The 23,710-nt window shown below is 60.8% G+C and overlaps 3 protein-coding genes across 4 annotated transcripts; 2 read left to right on the top strand and 1 right to left on the bottom strand.

The window, feature by feature from the left end:
• Positions 1–591: 591 nt before the first annotated feature.
• On the top strand, positions 592–9,290 carry TNMD (tenomodulin). Its single transcript, XM_071442952.1, has 7 exons — positions 592–639; positions 760–894; positions 4,310–4,450; positions 5,245–5,346; positions 7,109–7,262; positions 8,479–8,651; positions 9,081–9,290. The coding sequence occupies exons 1-7, from the start codon at positions 592–594 to the stop codon at positions 9,288–9,290; spliced, it is 963 nt and encodes a 320-aa protein (XP_071299053.1).
• A 1,883-nt stretch (positions 9,291–11,173) lies between these two features.
• On the bottom strand, positions 11,174–16,460 carry TSPAN6 (tetraspanin 6). 2 transcript variants are annotated; one of them, XM_071442158.1, is made up of 8 exons: positions 16,327–16,460; positions 16,044–16,232; positions 15,623–15,697; positions 14,966–15,064; positions 14,532–14,687; positions 13,813–13,896; positions 12,069–12,168; positions 11,174–11,860 (listed from the first exon to the last, which is right to left on the bottom strand). In XM_071442158.1, the coding sequence occupies exons 1-7, from the start codon at positions 16,411–16,413 to the stop codon at positions 12,100–12,102; spliced, it is 759 nt and encodes a 252-aa protein (XP_071298259.1). In that variant the 5' UTR covers positions 16,414–16,460; the 3' UTR covers positions 11,174–11,860; positions 12,069–12,099. The 2 variants fall into 2 exon arrangements, with proteins under 2 accessions (XP_071298259.1, XP_071298260.1); XM_071442159.1 differs by lacking the exon at positions 15,623–15,697.
• Positions 16,461–18,548: 2,088 nt separating this feature from the next.
• On the top strand, positions 18,549–23,634 carry SRPX2 (sushi repeat containing protein X-linked 2). Its single transcript, XM_071442951.1, has 10 exons — positions 18,549–18,850; positions 20,513–20,596; positions 20,683–20,874; positions 20,989–21,165; positions 21,574–21,700; positions 21,798–21,919; positions 22,026–22,205; positions 22,323–22,456; positions 22,527–22,648; positions 22,963–23,634. Exons 1-10 carry the CDS (start codon positions 18,790–18,792, stop codon positions 23,141–23,143), a joined length of 1,380 nt encoding a protein of 459 aa, XP_071299052.1. The 5' UTR covers positions 18,549–18,789; the 3' UTR covers positions 23,144–23,634.
• Positions 23,635–23,710: the final 76 nt, after the last annotated feature.

Here is a 23,710-nt window from a genome sequence, read left to right as displayed (position 1 = left end):
CTGTGTCCCCTGCCATACCCACGTCCCCCTGCCATCCCATATCCCCTGCCATCCCATGTCCCCCTGCCATGCCCATGTCCCCTGCCATCCCGTGTCCCCCTGCCATGCCGTGTCCCTGCCATCCTGTGTCCCCTGCCATCCCGTGTCCCCTGCCATACCCATGTCCCCTGCCATCCCGTGTCCCCTGCCATACCCATGTCCCCTGCCATCCCATGTGCCCTGCCATACCCATGTCCCCTGCCATCCCGTGTCCCTGCCATGCAGGGACCCCACTGGCAGCTCCCAGGCTGTTCCCACGCCCTCAAGGACAGTGCAGCAGTGTCCCTGTCCCCAGGCTCATGGGGCACCTGCAGTGTGGGCATGTCCAGCCATTGGCACAAGGGCCCGAGCTGGAGCAGAAGCACCGATCAGAGAGAAGCGTGGCCCTGGCCGTGTGACAGCCATCACACCGTGGGGCCAGCAGCGCTGGGGACAGCCGGCTGTCCCTGCGAGGGGGTGGCCGTGGCCCTGCCTTCCCCCCGCGTGTGCAGCCCGAGCTCGGTGACTCCACCTCGGAGCGGGCTGGCTGCTCGCACACGGAGCGCACAGACCATGGGAGGGACGGCGGGGCGCAGCCCGGAGCGCTGCCGCTTTCTGGACGTGAGTTCACGGCTGGCCTGCCCCCCGATCCCCGCGGGGCCAGCAGGGTCCGAGCTGTGCTGTCCCCTCCTGCTGGGACCCTCGGCACAGCCCGGCCATTGCCGCTTTCTCCTTCACCAGGCAGAAGCAGCCAAGCCGCGGGAGAAGGGCTGCCCCAGGTACCAGCTCTGCGGACTGCTCTTCAGCCTGCTGCTCCTTTCCCTTATCCTGATATTTTTTGGTGTCAGATACCTCTGGAACCCGGCACCCAGAAAAGTAAGTAAAAACTCTTTGATCCGGCATTTCAGAGCGCTGCTTCCCCAGACAGAGCTGTCCCTCTCCCCTTGACTCGCTGAAACTTTTAACAACTCCCCAAAACCCAGGCAACTTCACAAGATGCATTTTCTCAGACCACAGGTACTCCTGGGACTTTTAAAAATCTTTGTATTATTCATAACTAGCTTTTGCTTTATGCAGGCTGGTTTTCTCCCCCGTCACTGCGCTCTTTCCCCAGTTGACAATTACAGGGGATGGGAGCTACACCATGAAGAGTTAAAGTTTCTCTTATTTCACCAGCAGCAAATTTTATGACAAGTAAGAAAATATTTTCCATTTCATTTCAATTATCTTGCCAGAAACCGGTGGAAAAGTCATTATGCCACCGCATAAAGAGGAGAGAAAGCCAGGACGCAGCGGTGATTGATTGTCATGGATTATATTTCTTACTTTAATGTGTCTGCAATGTGAGGGACGGTGAGACGGATTAGCTTCTGCAGGAGCCTGTGCTAACAGGATTGGGCTCCTTTATTCCCAGCTGCAGCCCAGCACTGCTGTGAGTGCCGTGTCGGGGCGGCAGCGGGACTGTGCCTCCCCAGCCGTCTCTGCCCGCTGCTGCCCAGCGTCCTGACACTGCTGCCAAAACCCTTTTATCTCACACCCCCAGGGCATCGTTTAACCTTGAAACCCACAGCCTGCCTGCTGCCCCTCGTCCTCCCTTCCTTCGAATTTCCATGCTCATCCAGGAGGCCCCGCTTTGCACCCCATCACCAGTGGGGTTTGCTGGCTCTCAAGAGCATCTCCAAATTCCTGTGCACAGCCAAGGCAGCCTCTTTCCCACGCTGGCATCTCCAGTCTGCTCCCTGCACTGTCCTGGAGCCGCTCCAGCCGGCCAGGCCGCCCTCCTGCCGGGCAGAGGAAGCACCTTGCTCACTGGAAACTTTATCTTCTTATCAGCAAATAGAAATAAATACCCCCTGAAATAAAAGGAAAAACAATAAAAGCCATATGTTCCTCCAGAATCCTGCCAAGACGATTATAAAGTCTCTACTGTTCCTAGAAAAACAGGGGTCATGCCAGCCATGAGAGGAAGAGGCTGTTAACCCCTGGAGGGGCAGTTTTCTCCAAGAAGACAGTGCAGAGACAATGCACAGCTTCAGGAGGGACAACCAGAGCCCTTGGTGTCCTCACTGGTGGAGGATGGAGTCCATGCAGCACTCCCCAACACCTGATGGGCAGGCAAGCAGGGTGTGAGGCCAGGAGAAAGCAGAGCTGCTCCTGCAGCAGAGATGAACCCAGACACTCCCAGAGCCCAGCACTGCCCCATCCCTGTGGCTTCTCCAGCTGGCCCAGGAATCCTCAGGACAAACAGGCTGGAGGGGGCTGGAAGTTAGTAACGCTCAAAAATATCAGCCAAGGGGAATTAAACTCTTTAAAGAACATGAAACCCTTCAAGCTTCCTTCGTGTAACTGGAGAGTGGAAAAAAAAACTTGAAAGAAGAGTTGTTCCTCTGAGGGGTGGCCTTGGACACGGCTCTGCCCTCTGCACAGCAGCCTCCTCGCCAGCCAGCACAGCTGATGATTCAGCTAACGAGGGGCTCATCACAGCCTTGCAGAGGGACATATTTCAACCATTCCCCAGCAAGTGTCATTTTTAGCCCTATAAAACATCTCATAGCTCTCTGAGCAGCACAGAGCTGGCAAAGCCCAAGTGGGTTGGCTGGCTGCTGTGCTGGCCAAAGTCATTCTCTGTAAATGGAGAGGCACTTGAAGGTAAGGTGCCACCTGGGATCCTGCCCTCCTTGAAATGATTTATGGCACTGTGTGCATTTTGTCAGTCAAAACCAGCAGCCTTCCACCCATTTTAGGCTTCAGACTGTTTTACCATATCATGAAATCCATGGAGAGCTGTATATCTTCACAAAGTCTTCCTGCAGACCATCAGGAGATGTCCATGGCTGCCAAGGCACACATCACTCCTCTAACCTTTGAGCAGGGGTGAATGTTCCTATCAGTTCCCATCTGCACAGGCAGTTCTGCACCCAGTTGGGTGCCAAACAGGGGATACCAATGCTGGGAGCACTGCTGAGAGGCTCTGAACCCCCAAGGGGAGGGATGTGCAGCAACCAGGGGACTGTGAATGGGGGTTTGGGCTGGCACTAAGGGCAGAGCTCCTGCCCCTCACCAGTGGGGCCAACATGCTCCTGCCCTGGCTCATGGCCATGCCATGGGATAAACAGGGCTCTCCCATCGCTGTGCCTCCATCTCTGCTCCATGGCCATGCCGTGGGCTGAGCAGGGCTCTCCCATTGCTGTGCTTCCATCTCTGCTCCATGGCCATGCCGTGGGCTGAACAGGGCTCTCCCATCGCTGCGCCTCCATCTCTGCTCCATGGCCATGCCATGGGCTGAACAGGGCTCTCCCATCGCTGTGCTTCCATCTCTGCTCCATCTCCTGCCCTGGCTCATGGCCATGCCATGGGCTGAACAGGGCTCTCCCATCGCTGTGCCTCCATCTCTGCTCCCTGCCCCACTGGCTTGAGGGGATTTGCAGAATCGCTTTTACTTCCACGCGGCCCCGTTCGATCTGGGAAAGGAGGCTCCCCAGAGCCAGCAGGATCGTTTTTGTGCTTCAAAGAGCATCTGCCACTACTCACCCAGGAAGGGTCAGGCATCCGCAGGGACCGAGGGCTGCCGAGTGCGAGCGGGAGAGGGAGAGCACTGATGCTGCTGCTGCTGCTGCCGCTGCCGGCGCCGCGCCCCGGGGATGGGCCCGCCGGGAAGCGGCTGCTAACGCCCCGGAGCTCTGCAGCAGCCCTCCAGGAGGTCTTTGATCCGCAGGCAATCCTTGATCTCCTCCAGGCAGAGAGAGGCTCTTCCCTCTGCCTTTGGGGAGAAACAGAGGGTGCAGAGATGGAGCGAGTAAGCTGGGGGGGACACGGTGCAGCAGGTGAGCCGGGGACACCGTGATGGAGCAGAGCAGCCAGGGATGCAGTGGGCAACAAGCAGACCAGGCAGAAGGAGAGTAAAGTACCTGTGGATTCAGGAATTCAGTCCAGCCTGGGCTGTAACCAGGCTCAGGCCACAGAAAGCACCAGCAAAGGCTGAGCTGGGGCAAAGCTCCTGCTGCAGGTGTGTGAGGAGCATCTTCTCCCAGGTTTGACACACGTCCCAGGCTTGACAAACATTACCCCTCACCCCGGCTGCAGCTGCCCTTTCACCCAGCCCAGGCTCCTGCCTCCCCTCGGGCTGTCCTGGTGATTGCTCTGGCTCACAGCTGGGCTTGAGGGAGCAGCCAGAGCCATGGCAAGGTCCCCAGCAGTGCTGGTCACACACCCAGCACAGCCTGTCCACCCACTGGACAGCCTCTGAAACCAGAGGGTGTGAGCTGACCCCTGTGTGACTGTGGCCTCCCAGGTTTATGACATGGAGCACACGTTCTTCAGCAATGGTGAGAAGAAGAAGATTGTGATGGAGATTGACCCCCTGGCCAGGACAGAGACCTTCAGCAGCGGGAATGGCAGTGAGGAGATCCTGGAGATCCATGACTTCAAAAACGTGAGTGTGGCAGCTTGTCCCTGAGACCCTGCAGTCCTGCAGAAGGACTGATGGGCCCTGCAGGACACTGTGAAGCCCCCAGAGCAAGTCCCAGGACTATTTATTCCTGCATCAGGGAGAGCAAGACCCAGACACGCTGGGGATGCTCTCAAAGGAAAGGAGATGTGCTATCTACATGAGCTTCCACCTGTATTTAATAGTGGTGTGGTTGAGTTCCAATGAAATACATCTTGGAAGCCAGAGATAGCTATTGGATTTACCCTTGCAAAGGAAGGCAATGATCATCAGTCTATCTGAGCCCAGTGCATTTGTCTGTCTGGAGAGCATTAAAACCTCATGACACTGAAGAAAGCTCTCTATGAAACCTAATTAAAATTTGTAGGGAAATACCCTGTGCAGTGACATATGGCAAAAGTTTGAGCTAATAACCTAGCAGGAACTGGGGGCTGAATGTTCATATAACCATAACGGTCAGATGCTATTCTGCATATTTTTATTTATTATAATGAGAGCTCGTGATAGTTATCAGGAGAAGAGGAGCAGAGTAAAATTTTATGACTACCTGCCTTAAAATATTTGTAAAAAGCCCAGTTCTCCCAAACCATAAAATGCAATATCCCTTATGAGAACCTGTTAGTACGTGTTAGCACCGCTGCTGAACGGAACTGGCACAAAAATAGCAACAGGAAAAATATGACTGAACCTTCCTCGTCCAGCTGTACCCTGCCTCCAATGGGTTATTCATCCTACTCTCTGCCCTGACTGCTTTTTGGGTGTTTGCTTTGATCCTGTAGGGAATAACTGGCATCTTCTTTGTGGGACTTCAAAAATGTTTCATCAAAAGTCAGACCAAAGTCCTGCCTGAGACGACAGAGGCCAAGATCCCTGAGCTTGAGGTAGGTGAATAGAGCAGGGCCCCCCTCTGCCCTGTGAAACCCACTGATCTCCCTGACATAGGGGCTGCCATTCCTGCTGCCTTCCCATCTGCTCCAGCCTTCCCAGAGATGTGCAATAAAGAAATAATGAGTTGTGATCGCTTCATAAACTGATCTTATTTCAGAGGATTGCTTATGAAAACAAGTGAAAAGAGACGGGATTAGAAAGCAACAGACAAAAGCCTCTCAGCACAATACCAGAGATCAAGAACAATAATCCTGTTGTAGTCAAAAGGTCGTAAGGCAGCTCAGGATTAGCAGGCACCAAAAAGTCAATCAATTGTTTTCTCCAAGATTTGAGCCTCGTGTTTTCAAACAGAATGAGGCAGAAATAAGGGATTTAAAAGAGCAGCCACGTTTAAGAAATGCAAATTGAGAACACCCTTGGCATGCAGACCTGAGAGATAGGAAACACCAGGCTGGGGCCACTTCCTTGTCCCACATGGACCTTCATCCCACTGGTGTGCCTGATTGCTTCCTGCACCTGTTTAACTGCCCTGCATCCTGCTGCAAGGAGCCTTGCATGCTGCATGGAAAAGAGCATGGCCTCCATGACTGACCCCGTCCCTGACAGTGTGACCTGCAGTGACAGCAGTGGTCCTTTGTCCCTGTCCCCATCCCCAGGTCCTGGTGGTGGCACAGGGCACAGCCCTCCTGCCTCCCCATTTGCAAGAGGAGGGGTGTTGGCAGATTGAATCCCCCCCAGGGAAGCTGCTGCAGATAAAACGCCAGCAGGACACGTGTTTGAAATGAAGCGTGGGCAGAAACATTTCCCTGAATCATGACCCAAATTCCCAGACACCGATTCTTTGATTATGCCCTAAGAAGCTAATAGATCTTTCCAGCTACCGTCGTAAAAGGGATATAACTTCCCAGGCTTCAGCAGAACATTGCCCCGGGTAGAGAGCTGAGATGTAAAAGCCAGTGAGATAAATGTAGATTTAAGCTCCAGTCATGTCTTCTTGGAGCCTGCACGCTGCCAGGTCCTGCAGGCAGCACCTCCCCGACCCTGCAGCTTCCACCAGAGACTCCAAAAATGACCCAGTCTGGGTCGGGTTGTGTTGGCTCCTTCCTGTGACTTCCCAAAGCCGTAAGGAAAAACTCTATAAAAGAGATATACAGCTCTGGATGCCTTCTGGAGAGAAAAACACTTTTTGCCAGCTTGCTCTATGGGCTACCACCACCAACACAGACAATGTTGCCTTGGCAGAGAGCTCAGCGCAGACCCATCCCATAATCTTTATATATCTCCCTCCCTAAGTGCCTGCCAAAACACACCACAGACTAATGCAACGGCAGAGACATGTGGTATAAATTACTGAACACAGCCGTGCAAAGAATTTCTGTGAGGAGTAAATTAAAGTGTTCGATCAAAAAATCAGCAGCAGAAGGAGAGAGGAATTAAATCCTAGGAGCGAAGTAGAGCAGAGGTGGTTTAAACTTGGGTTTTAAATGACTTGGGGGGCTCCAGAAGGCTCTTCCAGATAGTGGGGACTGGGCAGGAAAAGGGTCTTGGGTGATGAACTAAGAGAGAGGAGAGCAGGATGGTAAGGGCTGTCAGGGTATTGTGTGTGCATCCCATGAACACCACGAGCCAAGGCAGGTGGAGCCCAGCTGCTCTCTGGGAGGGCAGAGGTGCCTCTAAGCCAAGGGGAGGAGAAGCAGCCAGTGCTGGGAGCAGGGTGTCTCACCACGCCAGGGTAATGTCTTCCTCTTCTTCCAGGGACAAGAAATCACCACCACCTACTTTGAGCAGTCTGTGGTCTGGGTGCCTGGGGAAAAGCCCATTCAGAACAAGGAATTCCTGAGGAGCTCCAAAATTTTTGACATCTGCAAAAACGTGACCATCTTCTGGATCCACCCCACGCCAATAGCAGGTACAAGGAGCCATCTCCTCCCCAAGGGGCTCATGAGCCCTCCTCTCACTGGGAACAGCCCTGCCTGTGGCCCCTGCCTTGTCCCCCCTGTGCCATGCTGGGAGCCCACTTTGACAGCCTCGTGTACATCTCAGGCATGAACACCGTGTTGCCCATGACCACAGGAGATCCTGGCCAATGTAATAGCAGGGGCTGAGGATTCTCTCTACAAAGCACTTGTTTCTGCCAGCTCCCCGCCGCCCTGCACTTTGCAGAGTGGCCACCCTCCTCATAACAAGGGAGAAAAAAAAAAAATAATCCCTTGTACCTGCAAAGAAAGCAGCGCTGCTGGAAACTGGGACGCCTAAATCCTCGACACCACATGAACATCAGAGTGTGAGCAGACATCTGCATCTAAATCACACGGCGGGGTTGCCACCTCCAGCTGCTCACTGCACAGCCCTCGCAGAGGTTGTGGCCTCTGAGATGTGCTGCTGTAATTACCTGCTCTCTCTAACCCACTTCCAGCCGAATGAGGCAGTTTAAAAATCCCTGCTGAGCAAACTCCCTCTGCTCTGCAGCCACAGAGGCACATGGCATTGCTCACAGGTACTGGCCAGCTCACCTGTGCTCTGGAGGGCAGGTGGGCACCAGAGCTCCCTGGTGCAGAGGGAGGCTGGTGTCCCTGACTGCTGTCCCCTTTCTGCTTCCTTGTCCCTGCTTTTGGACCACCTGCAGCAGTGTCCTGGCTCAGTGGGTCCAGCTGGGCCACCAAGGTGCATCCAAAGCCTTTGCCAGGACAGCAGTGTCCCAAGGCTTGTCTGGCACCTTCCCTAGCAAAGGAAACTATCGCTGCTGTGGTTCTTTCCTAAGCTAAGAGAGCTGAAACTGAGCATAATCTGCCCCAAACCATGTTGCTCTGATGGGGCTCTACAAATCCACCCCCAGCAGCAGAGCCCAGCAGGAGGATGTGCTTCTGCACACCCACAGCCCCATGCAGGAGATGCCAACAGCACCCACCCATGGGCATGGGGATGGAATGGGCCATTGTCTCCCTCAGCCCTGCCCCAGGCTGGGTGAGAGCAGGAGGCAATGGAGCACTGGCTTGCAGTGGGCTTTTCGTGTACCCTGGCACACGTACCCTGGCACCAAACTCTGGTAGAGACATTAATTCTTGCTGCTGCATTTGTGCCCTGTTCCGTGGTTATTGGCAGTGACATTTGGACTCTCCCTGTAGCTCCTGAGCTGGCCAACCTTGAAGGGGCAGAAGAAGAAGAGCCTGAGCTGCAGATGGACAGCCAGAGCTGGCTGGATGGGGGGAATGAACACGAGCTGGAGGAGGACACACAGGCAGGGCCCAAGCGTCGGGCACGGCAGCTCACCGAGGAGGAGCTGCCTGTCAATGACTACGTGAGTGAGAGAAACCCACCCTGGGCTGCCTGCCTGAGTGAGGGACCCCCACCCTGGGCTGCCCTGCCTGAGTGAGAGAAACCCACCCTGGGCTGCCTGCCTGAGTGAGGGACCCCCACCCTGGGCTGCCCTGCCTGATTGAGAGAAACCCACCCTGGGCTGCCCTGCCTGAGTGAGAGAAACCCACCCTGGGCTGCCCTGCCTGAGTGAGGGACCCCCACCCTGGGCTGCCCTGCCCACCGTCCTGGCCGTGGTCAGGAGTGCCCCCCCGGCTGTGCTCCTTGGGATGATGATGCCCTGTGCATGCCCTGGGGGTGTCCCCACGTCCCCGGGGAGCCCTGCTCCTCCCCTGGGGTGCCCAGGTGATTGGAAAGGTTGCCCGGGTGCCTCAGCCACGCAGCCCCCTCTGACTGCGCCTCTTGCCGGCAGTCGGAGAACGGGCTGGAGTTCCACCCTCTGTGGGATGAGCGGGGCTACTGCTGTGCCCAGTGCCGCCGTGCCCACCGCTACTGCCGGCGGGTGTGCGAGCCGCTGCTGGGCTACTACCCCTACCCGTACTGCTACCAGGGCGGCAGGGTCATCTGCCGCGTCATCATGCCCTGCAACTGGTGGATCGCGCGGATGCTGGGCAGGGTGTAGCGGGGCCGTGCCCGCTGCCAGCCTCCAGGAGCCCGCTGGCACACCGGCAGCACCGCGGGGCACGGCCCGGCCGGTGATCCCGCATCCCGCCCGGCCGGTGCCCGGTGAGCTCCCAGCCCTGCCTGGGCAGTGCCCGGTGATCCCGCACCCTGCCCGGCCGGTGCCCGGTGATCCCAGCCCTGCCCGGCCGGTGCCCGGTGATCCCCGCCGGCCGCGGCACCGCCCGGGTTGTGACCCCGCACCCTGCGCTGCCCCGCGGGGCTGCGGGAGCCAGGCTGAGCAGCAAGAGGCAAACAATAAAGGTCCTGTATGAGCGATTGCAAAGACAATGGAAAGTCGTTCAGTCTCAGTCTGATGCTCAAGGGGTCTGCGAAGGGATCTGAGTGCGCGGCTGCCTCCAGGAGCATCCACAGCTCAGTGCGGGCGCTGCAGCCTGCGGAGCGCCCTGCAGCTGCTGCTGGGGGCTGCTCAGCATGGCCTGACCTCCCGTTCCAGCGTGCTCCCATGTGCTCAGTTCAGCTGCTGACAGCTCAGGGGTGCCACCAGTCCCCGCTGCAGCTGTGGCAGCACAGGCACAGGGAGCTGGCACAAGGAGCTCCCTGAGGAACCGAGCACACACCCAGCCACAGCTGCTGCCAGCAAGGCTTCTGTCCCTGCTCAGTGTCCAGGCAGGTGACCAGGGTGCAGCCCATGCCTTTGCCAGGACATCCAGAACACCTCTCCAAATTCAAGTGAGTTGTCTATGGCAGTGCTATTTAACCAGGTAAGATCCACACCCCCTGATGGCTGCAGTACTTCTGCTGCCTGTGGGGATGAGTGGGCTTGCACCAGCCTCCACAACCCTTGCTGGTTTTCCTGCAGCTCCTTGGAAACCTCTGGGCTCCCTGTGCCAGCCCCTGCCAGAACCATCCCCGTTCACCTGGCATCACTGGGTGCCCCAGGAGGAATCTGCCTGCAGGGCACAGAGCAGGGCAGGGTCCTTCCCTCTGTGCAGGGTTGAAGATGACAATGGGTTTATCCAAACCCATTCCTGTCTCTCGTGTGTCCCTGCCCTGTCTCCATCCATGCATTCACTGCCCTTAACCAGTCTCCAGCCCAGCTCTGACACATTCTGCCTCACCATCCCGAGCCAGGAGGAGCTGACAACAGCCTGATTTACTCACCTGGGATAAATGAACACGAGGGTTTGGGGCGTTTCCCTCCCTCAGCAGCCAGGCTGGCCCACACCAGGGCATTGTTGGGGCAGCTCACCCAGCACCCAGGCAGCTTTGGCCAGAGGGGTGACACTGACAAAGGGCCACCACTGCTGGTGGGGGCTTCCCTGCTCTGGTTACACCTGCCTCCTCCCTAGCAACAGGACAGGCAGACACAGCTCGTTTGAGTTCAGTGCCCGAGACCCAAAAACCCCCCAAGCTTGGCAGAGGAGTGCTTCACTGCAGCACCAGGCTCACAAAGGCAGAGGCTTGCTGACAAAACAGCCCAAAAATGAGCAGTAACAAATTAATTTAAAAGCTTGAATGCACATTTCTTGCCCTGGGGAGCAGCTGGGGCCTGGCACTTCCCTGCCCTTTGCTCCAAGCCAGCTGCCAGCAGGCCAAGGATGGCTCACACTGGGCTGAAGTTACTCACCCTGCTCCTGGGCTGGGGTGCTCCAGGCCCTCTCCTCCAGCACTGTTACACAACCACTGTTATGAAGAAAATTCAATTACAGAAGTTATTTGCAGGCAGAAGTGCACCAGTGCACATTGGAGGAATGCAAACTGCAGTGGCCAGAGGTTCCTGGCTGGCCCAGAGTGAGCAGATCAGCCCAGGGGGCACTTGCTGCTCTTCAAGCAGAGGAATTTCCAGGACATGAAAAGAAAAGTCAAGGAGGTTTCATAGAGTAAAATATCTTAATATTTATTGTGTCTCAGGACAAAAAGAATTCTACTCAATACATAAAATGAGTTGAAGCAGCATATAATACTGACAATCAAGTCACAGCTGAATCGGTGCAAGGACACCTACCAAGGTAAAGGCACCAGGAGCTACATCACCAAACCTCACTACAGCTTAAAAGAACCACTACAGCCCGTCCTTAAAGAAGTACAACTATAAAAAAGTATATAAAACCCAGGGAGGGAGGAGGCAGCTTGGCAACAACCTTGCTGAGCCAAGGCTTCAGGCAGGCAGGACTGTGTTTAACAGCCCTGTCTCAAGAACAACTGTGTCTGCAGAGTGAGGGGATGTCCAGGGGCTGCCCAAGGCAAGGGGAAGCAGCCCTTTCCCAGTGGAGGCACTGAAGATGAGCACTGGGACACGTGGGAGCTGTGCTGAACCGGCACAGGCAGCTCAGCACAGTGTGGCACTCGGGGCAGCAGCTGGGGGCTGCAGCCACCACAGTCACACCAGTTATTCTCCCAGGCAGTGGCACAGCAGAGTAGTGTCAGGACAAGTCCCTGAGTGCAGCAGGACAGCTGCTGCACTCCTTTCTATGAGCTAGTTGAGAAGATCAGTCAGTTCAAAGCAAGATTTCACAACGTGGCATCCAGAGGAAAACTGGAGGTGGAGGCATCCTCCCCAGGCATTCCCTGCAATGCACACAGAGAGTGTTAGCAGGCAGGATGGATTTATATGGATTTATGCACAGGCTGAAATGGCACAGGGTAAAACGACACAGCAGACCTGGTCTTGCAGGCGCCCTCTAACCCTAAACCCCCCAGATGTGGTACCCCCACCCCATGGGTAACCAGCAGCAGCCAGGGGGGCAGAGGCAGCCCCCTAGACTTACAGACATACCCAAGCACAGGCACAGAGTGCTGGGGGCCAGCTACACCATCTCATACTGATTGTTGGTGATGTACCGGGACAGGCAGCAGGACAGGATGATGCCAATCAACTGAAAAAGAGAAAAAACAAACCCTGCATGTCAGAGGCAGCCAACACCAGGGAGAGGTGTTTTCAGGAGAAAACCTGACAAACTGATTCAGGGTTTTATGAAATGCAAGGATGGACAGTGGGATTTACAAACCACAGCAAGGGCTGCTGCACCCTGCTTCAGAATCACCGAAAGCGGCTGAAGCACAGGATCCTGGCAGCACCAACTAAACAAGCTCCTCACAAGAGATGCTCAAAGTCCCATCCCATTACAAGTTGCTACGTGAAGCATTGACTGTTTTATGGTAATTGCAGAGATTACACAGGTACCAGGAGTGTCACAGCCAATTACACAGCCACTGGAGAATGGCAGCACCTCTCCCTGCTGCAAGGACGCTGGGGAAGCAAGGCTGCTGCTCTCACATCAGGAAGGTACTGCTATCACACGTGCTCTGTTATCACAACACAGCCTCCCAGCACCCGTGCAGACTCCAGGGCCAGATCCTGCATGACTCTGACCTCCACGAGCCAGGTTAGAGGTACATCAGCACAATGGCTCCCTGGCTGAGGTGTGACCCAGCCAAGCTTGTCAAGGGGGCGATAAAAGCCAGGAACTGGTGGCAATGCCCAAGCCTGCCATCAGCTGAGATAATGCTGCAGCTGGGAGTGTGTGTGCAGGTCACCACTGGTATATGGGGCACATCTCAGTGAGCCCAGAGCCAGCCCAGCCCAGCCAGGGAGCAGCAGGCACAGCGGAGCAGCTCCGGCTCTCGGGCTCTCCCAAAGCACTCAGTACCACTCCCCAGTTCAGTCCATCTGTACAGAAAACACACAGTGACAAGCTCAGACAGCTGAGTATCTCACAGGTTCCTGCTCCCCAGCCTGCAGCCTCAGCCAGCAGCACCTTGCTGCTCACACCACAGCCACTGGGTGCTGGGTCAAGGGGAGGCAGAATGTGAGCCCCTCCAAAGGCAGGGCTGCCTGCTCAGCCCCAGAGCCCAGCACGCTGGCCCAGTGCAGCTGGAGGAGGGCCAGCTGCACATCCTGCAGCGTCGGAAAGCCCTCGGCACCTCGGGAAAGCCCCGGCCGGGGGCAGGGGCCTCCCGCTTCCTGCCGGGACACAGCTCTGGAGCTGGGGCTGGCCAGCACACTAATGCTGCTGCTGGAAGTGCCCTGCACGATAAAGTGAAGGAGACATTGCAGCAGAGGACATAGGGCAGGGGAGGGTGGTCAGCCACCAGCACAAGCGGTGCCACACCAGCACTCACGACAACCCCACCAGAGAGGAGCGATGCCAAGCACCCTCCTGATAACAGTGTGGGTGGGTAGGAAAAGGGAGGGCACAGATCTGATCCCTGCCAACAGCAGGCGCAGAGTTCGTCCATCTCCGTTTGAAAGAACAGGCTCCAAGCAAAAAACAGAGAGAAGATCTTCCCAAACAAACCTGGGCTCAAGGAAACAGAGCTGGGGCTTCAGGCCTGGGTGTGAGAGACTGGGGCCTGCACAGCAGTCAGAATGAATCCAAGGGGAATCCACAGAGTAGCTGCTCCTCCCTGACTGAAACCAACTGTGCCTTTTGTACACACCAGACTTTGCACTGAAATTAAATCCCTCTGGAGATGTGCTGGCTTCACCCTGCCCTCCTCCCGAGCCAGACAAGATTTACCTGGAAACAAGCGATGCCAAAGGAGATTCCGGCCACAACGCTCATCTTGGACTCCATTGTTGATGTTACCAGGAAAAAACAACCCTGCAGAGGAAGCCAAGCAAGCACGTGGATCCAGTGCTTTGCACCCCCAGGAGCACAGAGCAGCTCCTCCCCAAAGCTCCAGGGGAAGACCCCCCTGCAGGCAGCAGGGGGGTCCTGGCTGACCCCTCCTGCCAGGCCCCAGCAAAGCCATTTCCAGTGTCCCAGCCCAGATGCCTTACCAAGGGCAGCACTGCCCTTGGGCTGCTCCCAGCCTGAGCCAGGTGACTCATCAGAGGAACCTTTGCATCACCCAACCATCCCTGTGGATGAGGTCACAGGCCCTCAGCACCGGGTCAGGACTTTGCACCCAAGGGAGATGTCAGCACTGCTGAAACAAACTTTACTGGGAAGCTGCTTCCTTACTCACCTGTTCTTCAAAACACAAATCCCCAAAGCCCATGCTTGGGTCTGGCTGGGCCCTGATCTTGAAGCAAGGAGTGAGGCAAGCTCAGACAGAAGGGAGGATTCTATACCCTTACCCACTCCAGGGGAGCCCCTGGGCCACTGAACATCAGCATCAACAGGGCAGTTCTCCTTCCCAGCCTGCCAGGAACAAACTAACCCCCCTGCACACACCCATCCCTGGCCTTCCCACCTCTAGGGCCAGCAGGCAGGCTTTTCTGAGCTTAACTTACATTCACAAACACTTTCAGCTGGGCCTTGTTTGGATCTTTGAGATCTTCCTCCGAGCAGTCGTTCGGGTTCTTGCAGCAGCTGCTGGGGATACCCTTCTGGCTGAAGTACTCAGTCCTCTCCCAGTCAGAATAGTTCTGCACTCCACAGCAGTGCAGCTGGAGTGGGAAGCACATGTGGGGAGCCTGGTCACACCAGGGAACTGACCCCTGCTCCCCCACCACTGCCATGGCTCCCCCATCTCACCCAGCATCTGCCAAATTCCAAAGCCTGTGAGGGAATGCTGGTGCCACAGAGGCCAGAGGGGACACCCTGGGCCAGGGCAGCATTCCCACCTGGGAATGGGATGGCTCTCACCCATCCCCACCTGCTGCCAGCCTGGGCTCTCAGCCATCCCCACCTGGGGCTCTCAGCCATCCCCACCTGGGGCTCTCACCGTTCTCTGGATGGTGTCCACAGCCTCGCTGTGTGGATCTGCAGTCGCGTTGTAGTTCTTCAAGGCCAGGTCCAGGTTGCTCTCAAAGCTGGTCTTTATCTGTAGGACAGAGGTGTCAGGGCCCTGCTGTCCCTCCTGCCCTGCTGTCCCTCCTGTCCTGCGTTAGTCACCGCTGGGGATGGCAGCAGTGACTCTGGCCATGGCCAGCAGCCATTTCCCAGCACAGGCAATTAGAGGCTGTATTAGAGGGCAGGCTGGATGCACTGTGGCAGCAGGGATGCTGTCTGTAATAACAAGGAGCTGCACCGTGCCAGCTCCCTCCCAAGCAGGCACAGAAACCCTCCCAGGAGCTTTAATTACTGAAATTATTGCAGAAGATAGACCAAAGCCAGAAATTACAGTCCAGGGCTACTCTGCCTGTTCTGATGGAGGGACAACGTGCTGTGCTGGACTGACCCTGCACCCAGGCTGCTCCTTCTGGGTCCTTACAGGGACCAAGCTGCTCTTTGCGCTGGTTTAACCCTATCTTTGCCAAACTAAGCACCGCTCCCAGGCAGCCCCTCTGTCCCTCGGTGACATCTGCGACTGCACTGGGGTAAAAGCATCATCAAACTCACTCTGCAGCACTGGGAGATGGCAGTGGCCACCCAGACTCACCTCGTGCCTGAAGACGAACCCCACGATGGCGGCCACCAGGACGATGAGGAAGATGAGGGACAGGAGCATGGCATACTGCGGGCAGAAAGGATGGGACGGGAGGGGATGGAGGGGATGGGGCAGGACGGGAGGGGATGGGACAGGAGGGGAGAGTGGAGGAGGTGAGGATGGGACAGGATGGGACGGGACGCGACGGGACGGGACGGGATGGGATGGGACAGGATGGGGAGAGTGGAGGAGGAGAGGATGGGACAGGACAGGATGGGATGGGACGGGAGGGGGAGTGGAGGAGGAGAGGATGGGGTAGGACAGGATGGGACGGGGTAGGGCAGGGATGGGACCAGACAGGAATAGGATGGGGTGTTTCGGGATGGATCAGGAGAGGAGGGGGCTCCATCCCGCCCTGTCCCAGGCCACCCACCAGCTTGAGCATCCAGGTGCTGCCGCGGCAGGTGGCGAAGCAGCCGAAGGTGCCCAGGAGGACAACGACGGTGCCAGCGCCCACCAGCACGAACGGGACATTGGTGGCTTTCTCGTCCAGCAGGGAGAAGTAGACGGCCAGGCTCACCCTACCCCAGATGCCCACGGCCAGCAGCACAATGCCCGACACCTGGTGGGAAGAGGGGAAAGCCGCGGTGGCTCGCGACTGTCGCGACAGGGCGGCGCAGCCGCAGCGTGCGGCGGGGGAAAGGGCGGGCGCTCACCCAGAAGACGAAGGTGTAGGTGAGCAGGACGCTCTTGAGGCAGGTGATCACCGGCTTGGTCTGCAGCCGCCGCGACGGGGACGCCATGGCCGACACGGGGCGGCTGCGGGACGGGCGGGGCGGGGCGGGGCCTCGCGACACGCCCCGGACACGCCCCGGACACGCCCCGGACACGCCCCGGACACGCCCCGGACACGCCCCCGCGCGGGCCGGGCCCGCCCCCCGCCGAAGGAGCCCGAGCGCTCACGGAAACGGCCGAGCGAGCCGGCCGGCACCGTGCTCTGCGCCACTCCTCCAGCAGAGGGCGCCCCAGCCAGCCCTGCCAGGGGCCACCTCTTGTCCTGCGACACCCCCTGTCCTGTGACACCCCCTGTCCCCTGTCACCCCCTGTCCCCTGTCACCCCCTGTCCTGTGACACCCCCTGTCCTGTCACCCCCTGTCCTGTGACCCCCCTGTCCCCTATCAACCCCTGTCCCCTGTCACCCCCTGTCCTGTAACATCCCCTATCCACTGTCACCCCCTGTCTGCTGTCACCCCCTGTCCTGTGACACGCCTGTCTTGTGACACCGCCTGTCCCGGGCCACCCTCTGTCCCGTGACACTCCCTATCCGTTGTCACCCCCTGTCCGGAGCCATCCCCTGTCCTGTGACACCCCCTTGTCTGGTGTCACCTCCTGCCTGTCCCCTGTCACGACCTGTCCGGTATCATCTGCTGTCTAGCCCGTGCCACCCCGTACCTATCCCTGCTACCTCCTGTCCAGTGCCACTCCCTGCTTAGCCCGCGTCACCCTCTCTCCAGTGCCACCCACTGCCTCCCCCGTGCCACCGCCTGCTGGTGTCACCCCCTGCTTGCCTCATGCCACCTCCTACCTGCTTGGCACCACCCGCTGCCACCTCCCGCTTGCCCCGTGCCACCCGGTGCCACCCCTTGCCCGACCCATGCCATCGTTCCCTGCCTCCCCGGTGCCACCCCCTGCCTGTCCCGTGCCACCTCCTGCGCGGTTCCAGCCAGCGCCAGCCCCTGCTCTCCTGCTGCAGCCCTGCCGTGCCCCACCCCGTGTCCAGGTGTCCAGCGGGACAGCCACCCCGCGCCCGGCACATGGCACTGCCAGCACGCCAACAGCGCCGGCTGAGCCCTGCCGGGGTGTCCCGGGGGTGTCCCGGGGGTGTCCCCGGCCTGGGGCGGGCTGCGGGGGGCTGCGGGGTCCCCACCCCGGCAGCCGCAGCCCCTCCCGGCTGCCCTCTCCTGCCTGCGACAGTCATTAATTAGCGCTCTCCCAGCCTGGCCGACACATAATTAATTAGCCCATTGAGCCAGCAGCGCGTCCCCCCCGGCACACCCCACGGAGCGCTCCTACCTGGCCGTGCCAGCCCATCCCTTCTCCCTGCCCAGCAGAGGCCCGGGCCCGGCTCCTGCCCCGGCTCCTGCCCCGCCTGCCCGACCCCAGCGGCCCCGGCCCCGGCTCCTGCCCCGGCTCCTGCCCCGGCTCCTGCCCCGGCTCCTGCCCCGGCTCCTGCCCCGCCTGCCCGACCCCAGCGGCTCCTGCCCCGGCTCCTGCCCCGCCTGCCCGACCCCAGCGGCCCCGGCCCCGGCTCCTGCCCCGACCCCAGCGGCCCCGGCTCCTGCCCCGGCTCCTGCCCCGCCTGCCCGACCCCAGCGGCCCCGGCCCCGGCCCCGGCTCCTGCCCCGGCTCCTGCCCCGGCTCCTGCCCCGCCTGCCCCGACCCCAGAGGCCCCGGCTCCTGCCCCGGCTCCGACCCCAGCGGCCCCGGCTCCTGCCCCGGCTCCTGCCCCGGCTCCTGCCCCGGCTCCTGCCCCGGCTCCTGCCCCGCCTGCCCGACCCCAGCGGCCCCGGCCCCGGCTCCTGGCCCCTGACAAAGCGCTGCGGTCCCCGTGCCTCGGGGGGCCGGGCTGCGGCAGGGAACAGACCCCAGCTGGAAGCGCTTTTCTCGGCAGCGGGCTCGGAGCCTTCCGTCTGCAGCGGGGTCTCTCCTCCCTCCCTCCCTCCCTCTGGCAGGAGGTGGGAAGGGGGACCTGGCTCCTGCGGTTTGGTGCTCGCCCCTGCAGGCCCCGCGTTCCCGGAGCCCGTCAGGGCTGGCACGGGCTGGGCTTGGCTCTCTCCTGTGTCCAAACAGGCTCCTGGCTCTTCTGCTCGCAGAAGAAAGCCTCTTACAACTTTTTAAAGCCCCGGAGAAGCAGGACGCGCGTCGAAAAACGGGCCGTCCTGGGATTTATTATTTTTTACAATCTCATCATTTTGGGCCTGACTCACGGCTTTTGAATGTTTGGGATGGGCAGCCAAGGGGGAAAGTAAGTTTGCTCAGCAGAAGCGGAGCGGGCAGGCAGGAGCGACGGACATCAGGCGGCAGAGGGGGCCGTCCCCTGCCTCCAGCTCCTCTCCATCCTCGCCAGGGCCCGCGGCTGCTCCCGGCCCCAGCACGGCGGGAGGGCTGCCCAGCCCGGCATGGCAGCCCCCGTGCTGCTGCTGCTCCTCGCCAGGCTGGTGTCATCCACGTGGCACGAAGGTGAGCGCGGGCTGTGCGGGCACCGCGGGCTCCTGGGGGTGGCAGCGTGCGCCTTCTGCCCCTGCTGAGGGCTCCTGGTGGGAAGGGATGGAGGGAGCCCGGGAACGGCGATGCCGGGAGAGCATCGGTGCCTGAGGAATGGGGTGGCTGTGCGGGTGAGCTGTGGGTACAGGGAGGAACGGAGGGGGTGCTGGCAGGCACCCAGGGAGGAGCAGAAAGCCAGCCTGCCTTCCTCACACCCCCGCCCGCAGCTTCCCGCTGACTGCCTGCTCCCGCGGGGCCGCAGATGTGTGCTGGACCGAGCCCACACTCCTGACTGCCCCACGGCTGGGTCACAGGCTTTGTTTGGGGGGATTTCCCCTCCCTGCCCCATGGCTGGGTCACGGGCTTTGTTTGGGGTGATTTTCCCTCCCATCCCCTCCCCTGGCCATGCTGCCAGCACGCCTGGGGATGCTCCTGCCCCGTGCAGCGGGGCTGAGCTGGCTCCAGGTGAGATGGAAAAGGCAGCACTGGCAGTGGAAGGAACATCACCATTAAATGGCACATCTGCCTGCGGGGACACCCTGCACTCTGTCCCCAGAGCCCCGGCCGGAGTCTTGGCAGCCCCCCGGGAAACAGCTTCGTCTCCCAGGTCACGGATCCATCCCCACGGTGCCGTCCCTCCCCTCTGCTCCCCGAGGGCCCGTGGCAGCGTGAGAGGGCAGCTGGATAAACGCGCTGCGGAACGGGGGGGCTCGTGGGGCGCGGGGGCGAGCCGCTCCACAGTGAATGAAGTTCACTTTGGGAAGATCCGTAATGGAGTTTCCTCCCCGTGACGGGAGGGCTCCTGTTCCCGGCGGACACCCCCTTCCCGGAACCCGGGCCAGGGACAGGGGGACACGGTGCGGGCGCGGCTGCCGCCGTTGGGGGTGCCCGGGCCGGGCATCCCCCGTGCCCAGGGCAGCGCGGTGCGCTGGGCGGGCGGCGAGGAGGGGGCAGCGCCGGCGGGGGCCGGCGGAAACGCGGCGGAAACGTGAGCTCAGTGCTGGGGAATGCCGCGGCCGGCCGAGGCGCCCAGGGGCCGCAGCCTCTCCCCCTGCACGGCCCCCTCCCCACGGCGAGCACAGTGCCCGTGAAGGGCGCAGGGCGGCCCGCAAGGATGGCACAGGGCCGTTCTCACCCCGTCCGCGGGGCAGCACGGCTGGAGAGGAGCCAGCATCTCCGGCCGAGCCCCTCCAGCAGCTCCATCCTTCCCTGGAGCACGGGCACCCCCAGCAGCCCCCGGCCGGGCAGCGTGCTCGCCATCCCTTCCTGGGTGAGGGACGGGCAGGAAAGGGCAGGCAAGGGCAGGACAGAGCAGCTCCCTTCCCTCCCTGGGGATGCCCCGTGGCAGTGCGGTGCCATGGGAGGGGGTGGAAGGGCTTCCCGGCAGCAGAAGCTGGGGGTCGGTGCCAGCCCAGTCCGCGCCAGCGCCCGTTTCCTGCCACAACCGCGGCTGCCGCTGCCGCTGTTTAGTCTGCGGCTGGTGCCAGGCCCTCCGTGCCACCGGGGCTGGGCTCCTCTCTGCCCGCTTTAACCCTTGACAGCAGCCCCAAGGACAGGCTCTGCCCAGGGCTGGGATTGCTCCTCGGTTTCGCAGCCATGAGCTGCCCTGCAGCCTGCTCGTCTCTTCCTTCCTGCCAGGCTCTGGCTACTACCTGGAGAGCCACACCAACGAGGTGTACGCAGAAGAACCCCCGCCTGAGCCCGCCCTGGATTACCGCCGAGGTAACAGCACCCAACCCATCCTCTGTGTCCTCGTGGGGAAACCGAGGCGCGGCAGATTCCTCCGTCAGCCCCCTGCTCTCCCGCAGTGCCCCAGTGGTGCGCCACGCTCACCATCCACCGCGGAGAGGCCGCCTGCCACTCGCCGCGGGGCAGCTCCTACCGCAGCAGCCTGGGGACGCGCTGCGAGCTGAGCTGCGCCCGCGGCTACCGCCTGGTGGGTCCCAGCGCCGTGCACTGCCTGCCCAGCCGCCACTGGTCGGGGATGGCGTACTGCCGACGTGAGTGCCCCCGGCCCTGCCCTGCCAGCCCCCCTCAGCACCCAGCCCTGGGGGCTCTGCCCGCCCGCACGGCCGGCAGCCGCTGCCCTCCCCTCTCTGCTCTCTCCACCCCAGAAATCCGGTGCCACGTGCTGCCCGCGGTGCTGCGGGGCTCCTACGTGTGCTCAGCAGGCGTGCAGATGGATTCCCGCTGCGACTACACCTGCCAGCCCGGCTACCAGCTGGAGGGCGACCGGAGCCGCATCTGCATGGAGGATGGGCGCTGGAGCGGCAGCGAGCCAGTCTGTGTAGGTAAATCCTCCCCCTGTGTAGGTGAATTCTCGCCCTGTGTAGGTGAATTCTGGCCCTGTGTAGGTGAATTCTCCCCCTGTGTAAGTAAATTCTCCCCCTGTGTAAGTAAATTCTCCCCCTGCGCTGCTGGGGCACGCAGGGGCTCACCACCCGTGCCTGGGGTGTCTGCAGGTGTCACCCCACAGCCAACCCTGGCATTTCCTGCACCTCCCTCCCTTGGGACCCCTGTCCCTGTCCCCGCAGTGCCATTAGCCCTGAAACACTGGCACCAGCCCGGGACTGGGGCACTCAGCACTGGCTTTACAGCAGCTCCGGGTGGCTCCGAGGTGCCCGGGGTGGTTCAACACCGCTCTCACGGCTCAGCCAAGGCACCCACAGGTTCCATGAATCCCTCTCTCCCTCTGGCAGATCTGGAGCCTCCCAAGATCCGCTGCCCAGACTCCCGGGAGCGCATAGCAGAGCCGGGCAAGCTGACTGCCACCGTGTACTGGGACCCTCCCCGCGTCAGGGACTCTGCTGACGGTGTCATCAAGAGGTGAGGGCAGAGGCGCTGCGGCACTGCCAGCGGGGGCTGGGGGCCGTGCCGGGGCCGCTGCCCGGGGTGCCGATGCACAAACCCGTCTGTGGGTCAGGGTGATGCTGCGGGGCCCGGAGCCCGGCTCGGAGCTCCCCGAAGGAGAGCATGTGATCCGCTACACCGCCCACGACCAGGCTTACAACCGCGCCAGCTGCAAGTTCAGCATCCGCGTCCACGGTGAGAGCGCGGCTGCGGGCCCCCGCTGCCGCCCCAGCTGCAGCCTGCTCAGCCCTCGCTGCTGGGCACCCGGCACCCAGCCCTCAGGCACCTTCTCCCTCTGCAGTGAGGCGCTGCCCTGTCCTGAAGCCCCCGCAGAACGGGTACATCTCCTGCACCTCCGACGGCAACAACTACGGCGCCACCTGCGAGTACCTGTGCGACGGGGGCTTCGAGCGGCAGGGCACCTCCCTGCGGGTGTGCCAGTCCAGCCAGCACTGGACGGGCTCCCAGCCCCTCTGTGCTCGTAAGTGCTGCGGGCAGGGCGGGACTCGCCCAGAGCTTCGGGGGGTGCTGCCCTGTGGGTCCGAGGGGTGACGGGGGGCACGATGGCGCCTCCCCACACACTGGTGTCGTGCCCCAGCCATGCAGATCAACACGGACGTGAGCTCGGCCGCCAGCCTGCTGGACCAGTTCCACGAGAAGCGCCGCCTCTTGGTCATCTCGGCCCCCGACCCCTCGAACCGCTTCTACAAGATGCAGATCTCCATGCTGCAGGTGAGCAGAGCTGCCTGCCGCCCCCTGCCCCACCTGCACGGCCAGCACCCCTCACTGTCCCCCTCCGCAGCAAGCTGCCTGCGGGCTGGACCTGCGGCACGTCACCACCGTGGAGCTGCTGGGGCAGCCCCCGCACGAGGTGGGACGCATCCGGGAGCACCGGCTGTCCCTGGGCATCATCGAGGAGCTCAGGTAGGGCAGGCGGGGCCGTCCTGCACAGCCAGGTGGCTATTCCAGGGGACGGGGAACGGGAGTGCCACCAGCAATGGCAAAGCGTGAGGTGGCAGCTGGGTTCACGAACAGCCCCTTTCTGCTGCACCAGAGGGGCTCGTGCAGTGGGGGAACCCCTGCAAGTCTGAATGCAGTGGCACCAGAGCTTCCCAGAGCTCACAGCCCCCAGCAGGAGGTGGAGCCCGCACTGCAGGAGGACCTGAGCGTGGCTGCAGAGGGCGGGCAGGCTCAGCCCCCAGTGCAAGCCCTGAGCAGCGACCCCCTTGCACCTGCAGGCGCTACCTGCACCTCACACGCTCGCACTTCAACGCCGTGCTGCTGGACAAGGCGGGCTCGGACCGCGAGCGCTACATCGCCCCGGTGAGCCCCGACGAGCTCTTCGTGTTCATCGACACCTACCTGCTGAGCGAGCGTGAGGCAGCACGGCGGGCACAGAGCGGGGACCCCTGCGAGTGACCCCGCGCTGCCCTCCGGGCACGGACACCGCCCTTTCTGCTTCCCCAGCGGCCACTGTAGAGCAGGAGCAGGGAGCTCCGGGGAAGGGGAGCCCTCCCTGGCTGCTCTGGCACACAGAACAGAGGTGAGCAGGGACTGTGTGCCAGCAGTGTGCCCCTGCCCAGGGCCAGGAGCTGTTTCCAGCTGAGGCATGGTTCAGCCCAACAGGACCCTGCTGGGAGACACTGGAGGGCCCCTGCTCAAATCCAGGGCAGGGGGAGCCAGAGGAGCCTGGCAGGGCAGGCAGAGCAGGCAGGGCAGGCCAGCCAGCAGTGCAACAGCCTCTAGCACAGCAGCTTCAGCCTCCCCACAGCTCACCCTGTGCACGACCTGGACCCAATGCCTCCCACTCAGAAAGCCAATGGCCCCACACTCAGCAGAGCCCACAGCAGCCAGCCAGCGTGCAGTCCACCCTAAAGGGCTTTGCCATCTCCCCTGGCACTCACTCCCTCTCCCACCACCCACGGGGAACCCTTTCCGGGAACTGCTTTGGCAGTAGAATATTAAGTTGAAATAAATAGATTTGTA

The sequence above is a fragment of the Agelaius tricolor genome, unplaced genomic scaffold, assembly GCF_023055355.1.
Source record: "Agelaius tricolor isolate 1412-34295 unplaced genomic scaffold, bAgeTri1.0.p SCAF_17, whole genome shotgun sequence".
Taxonomy (NCBI): domain Eukaryota; kingdom Metazoa; phylum Chordata; class Aves; order Passeriformes; family Icteridae; genus Agelaius; species Agelaius tricolor.
The sequence above is the reverse complement of the archived record's forward strand: the minus strand, read 5'-3'. Positions and strand labels throughout refer to the sequence as shown.

What these genes read in the sequence shown, in the direction of transcription:
- TNMD (XM_071442952.1), top strand. Translation starts at nt 592, where the DNA reads ATGGGAGGGACGGCGGGGCGCAGCCCGGAGCGCTGCCGCTTTCTGGAC. An exon ending in CCACCCCACGCCAATAGCAG is followed by an intron (nt 7,263 to 8,478) that starts GTACAAGGAGCC and finishes CTCTCCCTGTAG; the next exon opens with CTCCTGAGCTGGCCAACCTT. An exon ending in AGCTGCCTGTCAATGACTAC is followed by an intron (nt 8,652 to 9,080) that starts GTGAGTGAGAGA and finishes TCTTGCCGGCAG; the next exon opens with TCGGAGAACGGGCTGGAGTT.
- TSPAN6 (XM_071442158.1), bottom strand. Translation starts at nt 16,413, where the DNA reads ATGGCGTCCCCGTCGCGGCGGCTGCAGACCAAGCCGGTGATCACCTGC. An exon ending in CCTACACCTTCGTCTTCTGG is followed by an intron (nt 16,233 to 16,326) that starts GTGAGCGCCCGC and finishes TCTTCCCACCAG; the next exon opens with GTGTCGGGCATTGTGCTGCT. An exon ending in AGCTGAAAGTGTTTGTGAAT is followed by an intron (nt 13,897 to 14,531) that starts GTAAGTTAAGCT and finishes CTTCCTCTGCAG; the next exon opens with GGTTGTTTTTTCCTGGTAAC.
- SRPX2 (XM_071442951.1), top strand. Translation starts at nt 18,790, where the DNA reads ATGGCAGCCCCCGTGCTGCTGCTGCTCCTCGCCAGGCTGGTGTCATCC. An exon ending in GGGGATGGCGTACTGCCGAC is followed by an intron (nt 20,875 to 20,988) that starts GTGAGTGCCCCC and finishes TCTCCACCCCAG; the next exon opens with AAATCCGGTGCCACGTGCTG. An exon ending in TGCAGATCTCCATGCTGCAG is followed by an intron (nt 22,457 to 22,526) that starts GTGAGCAGAGCT and finishes CCCCCTCCGCAG; the next exon opens with CAAGCTGCCTGCGGGCTGGA.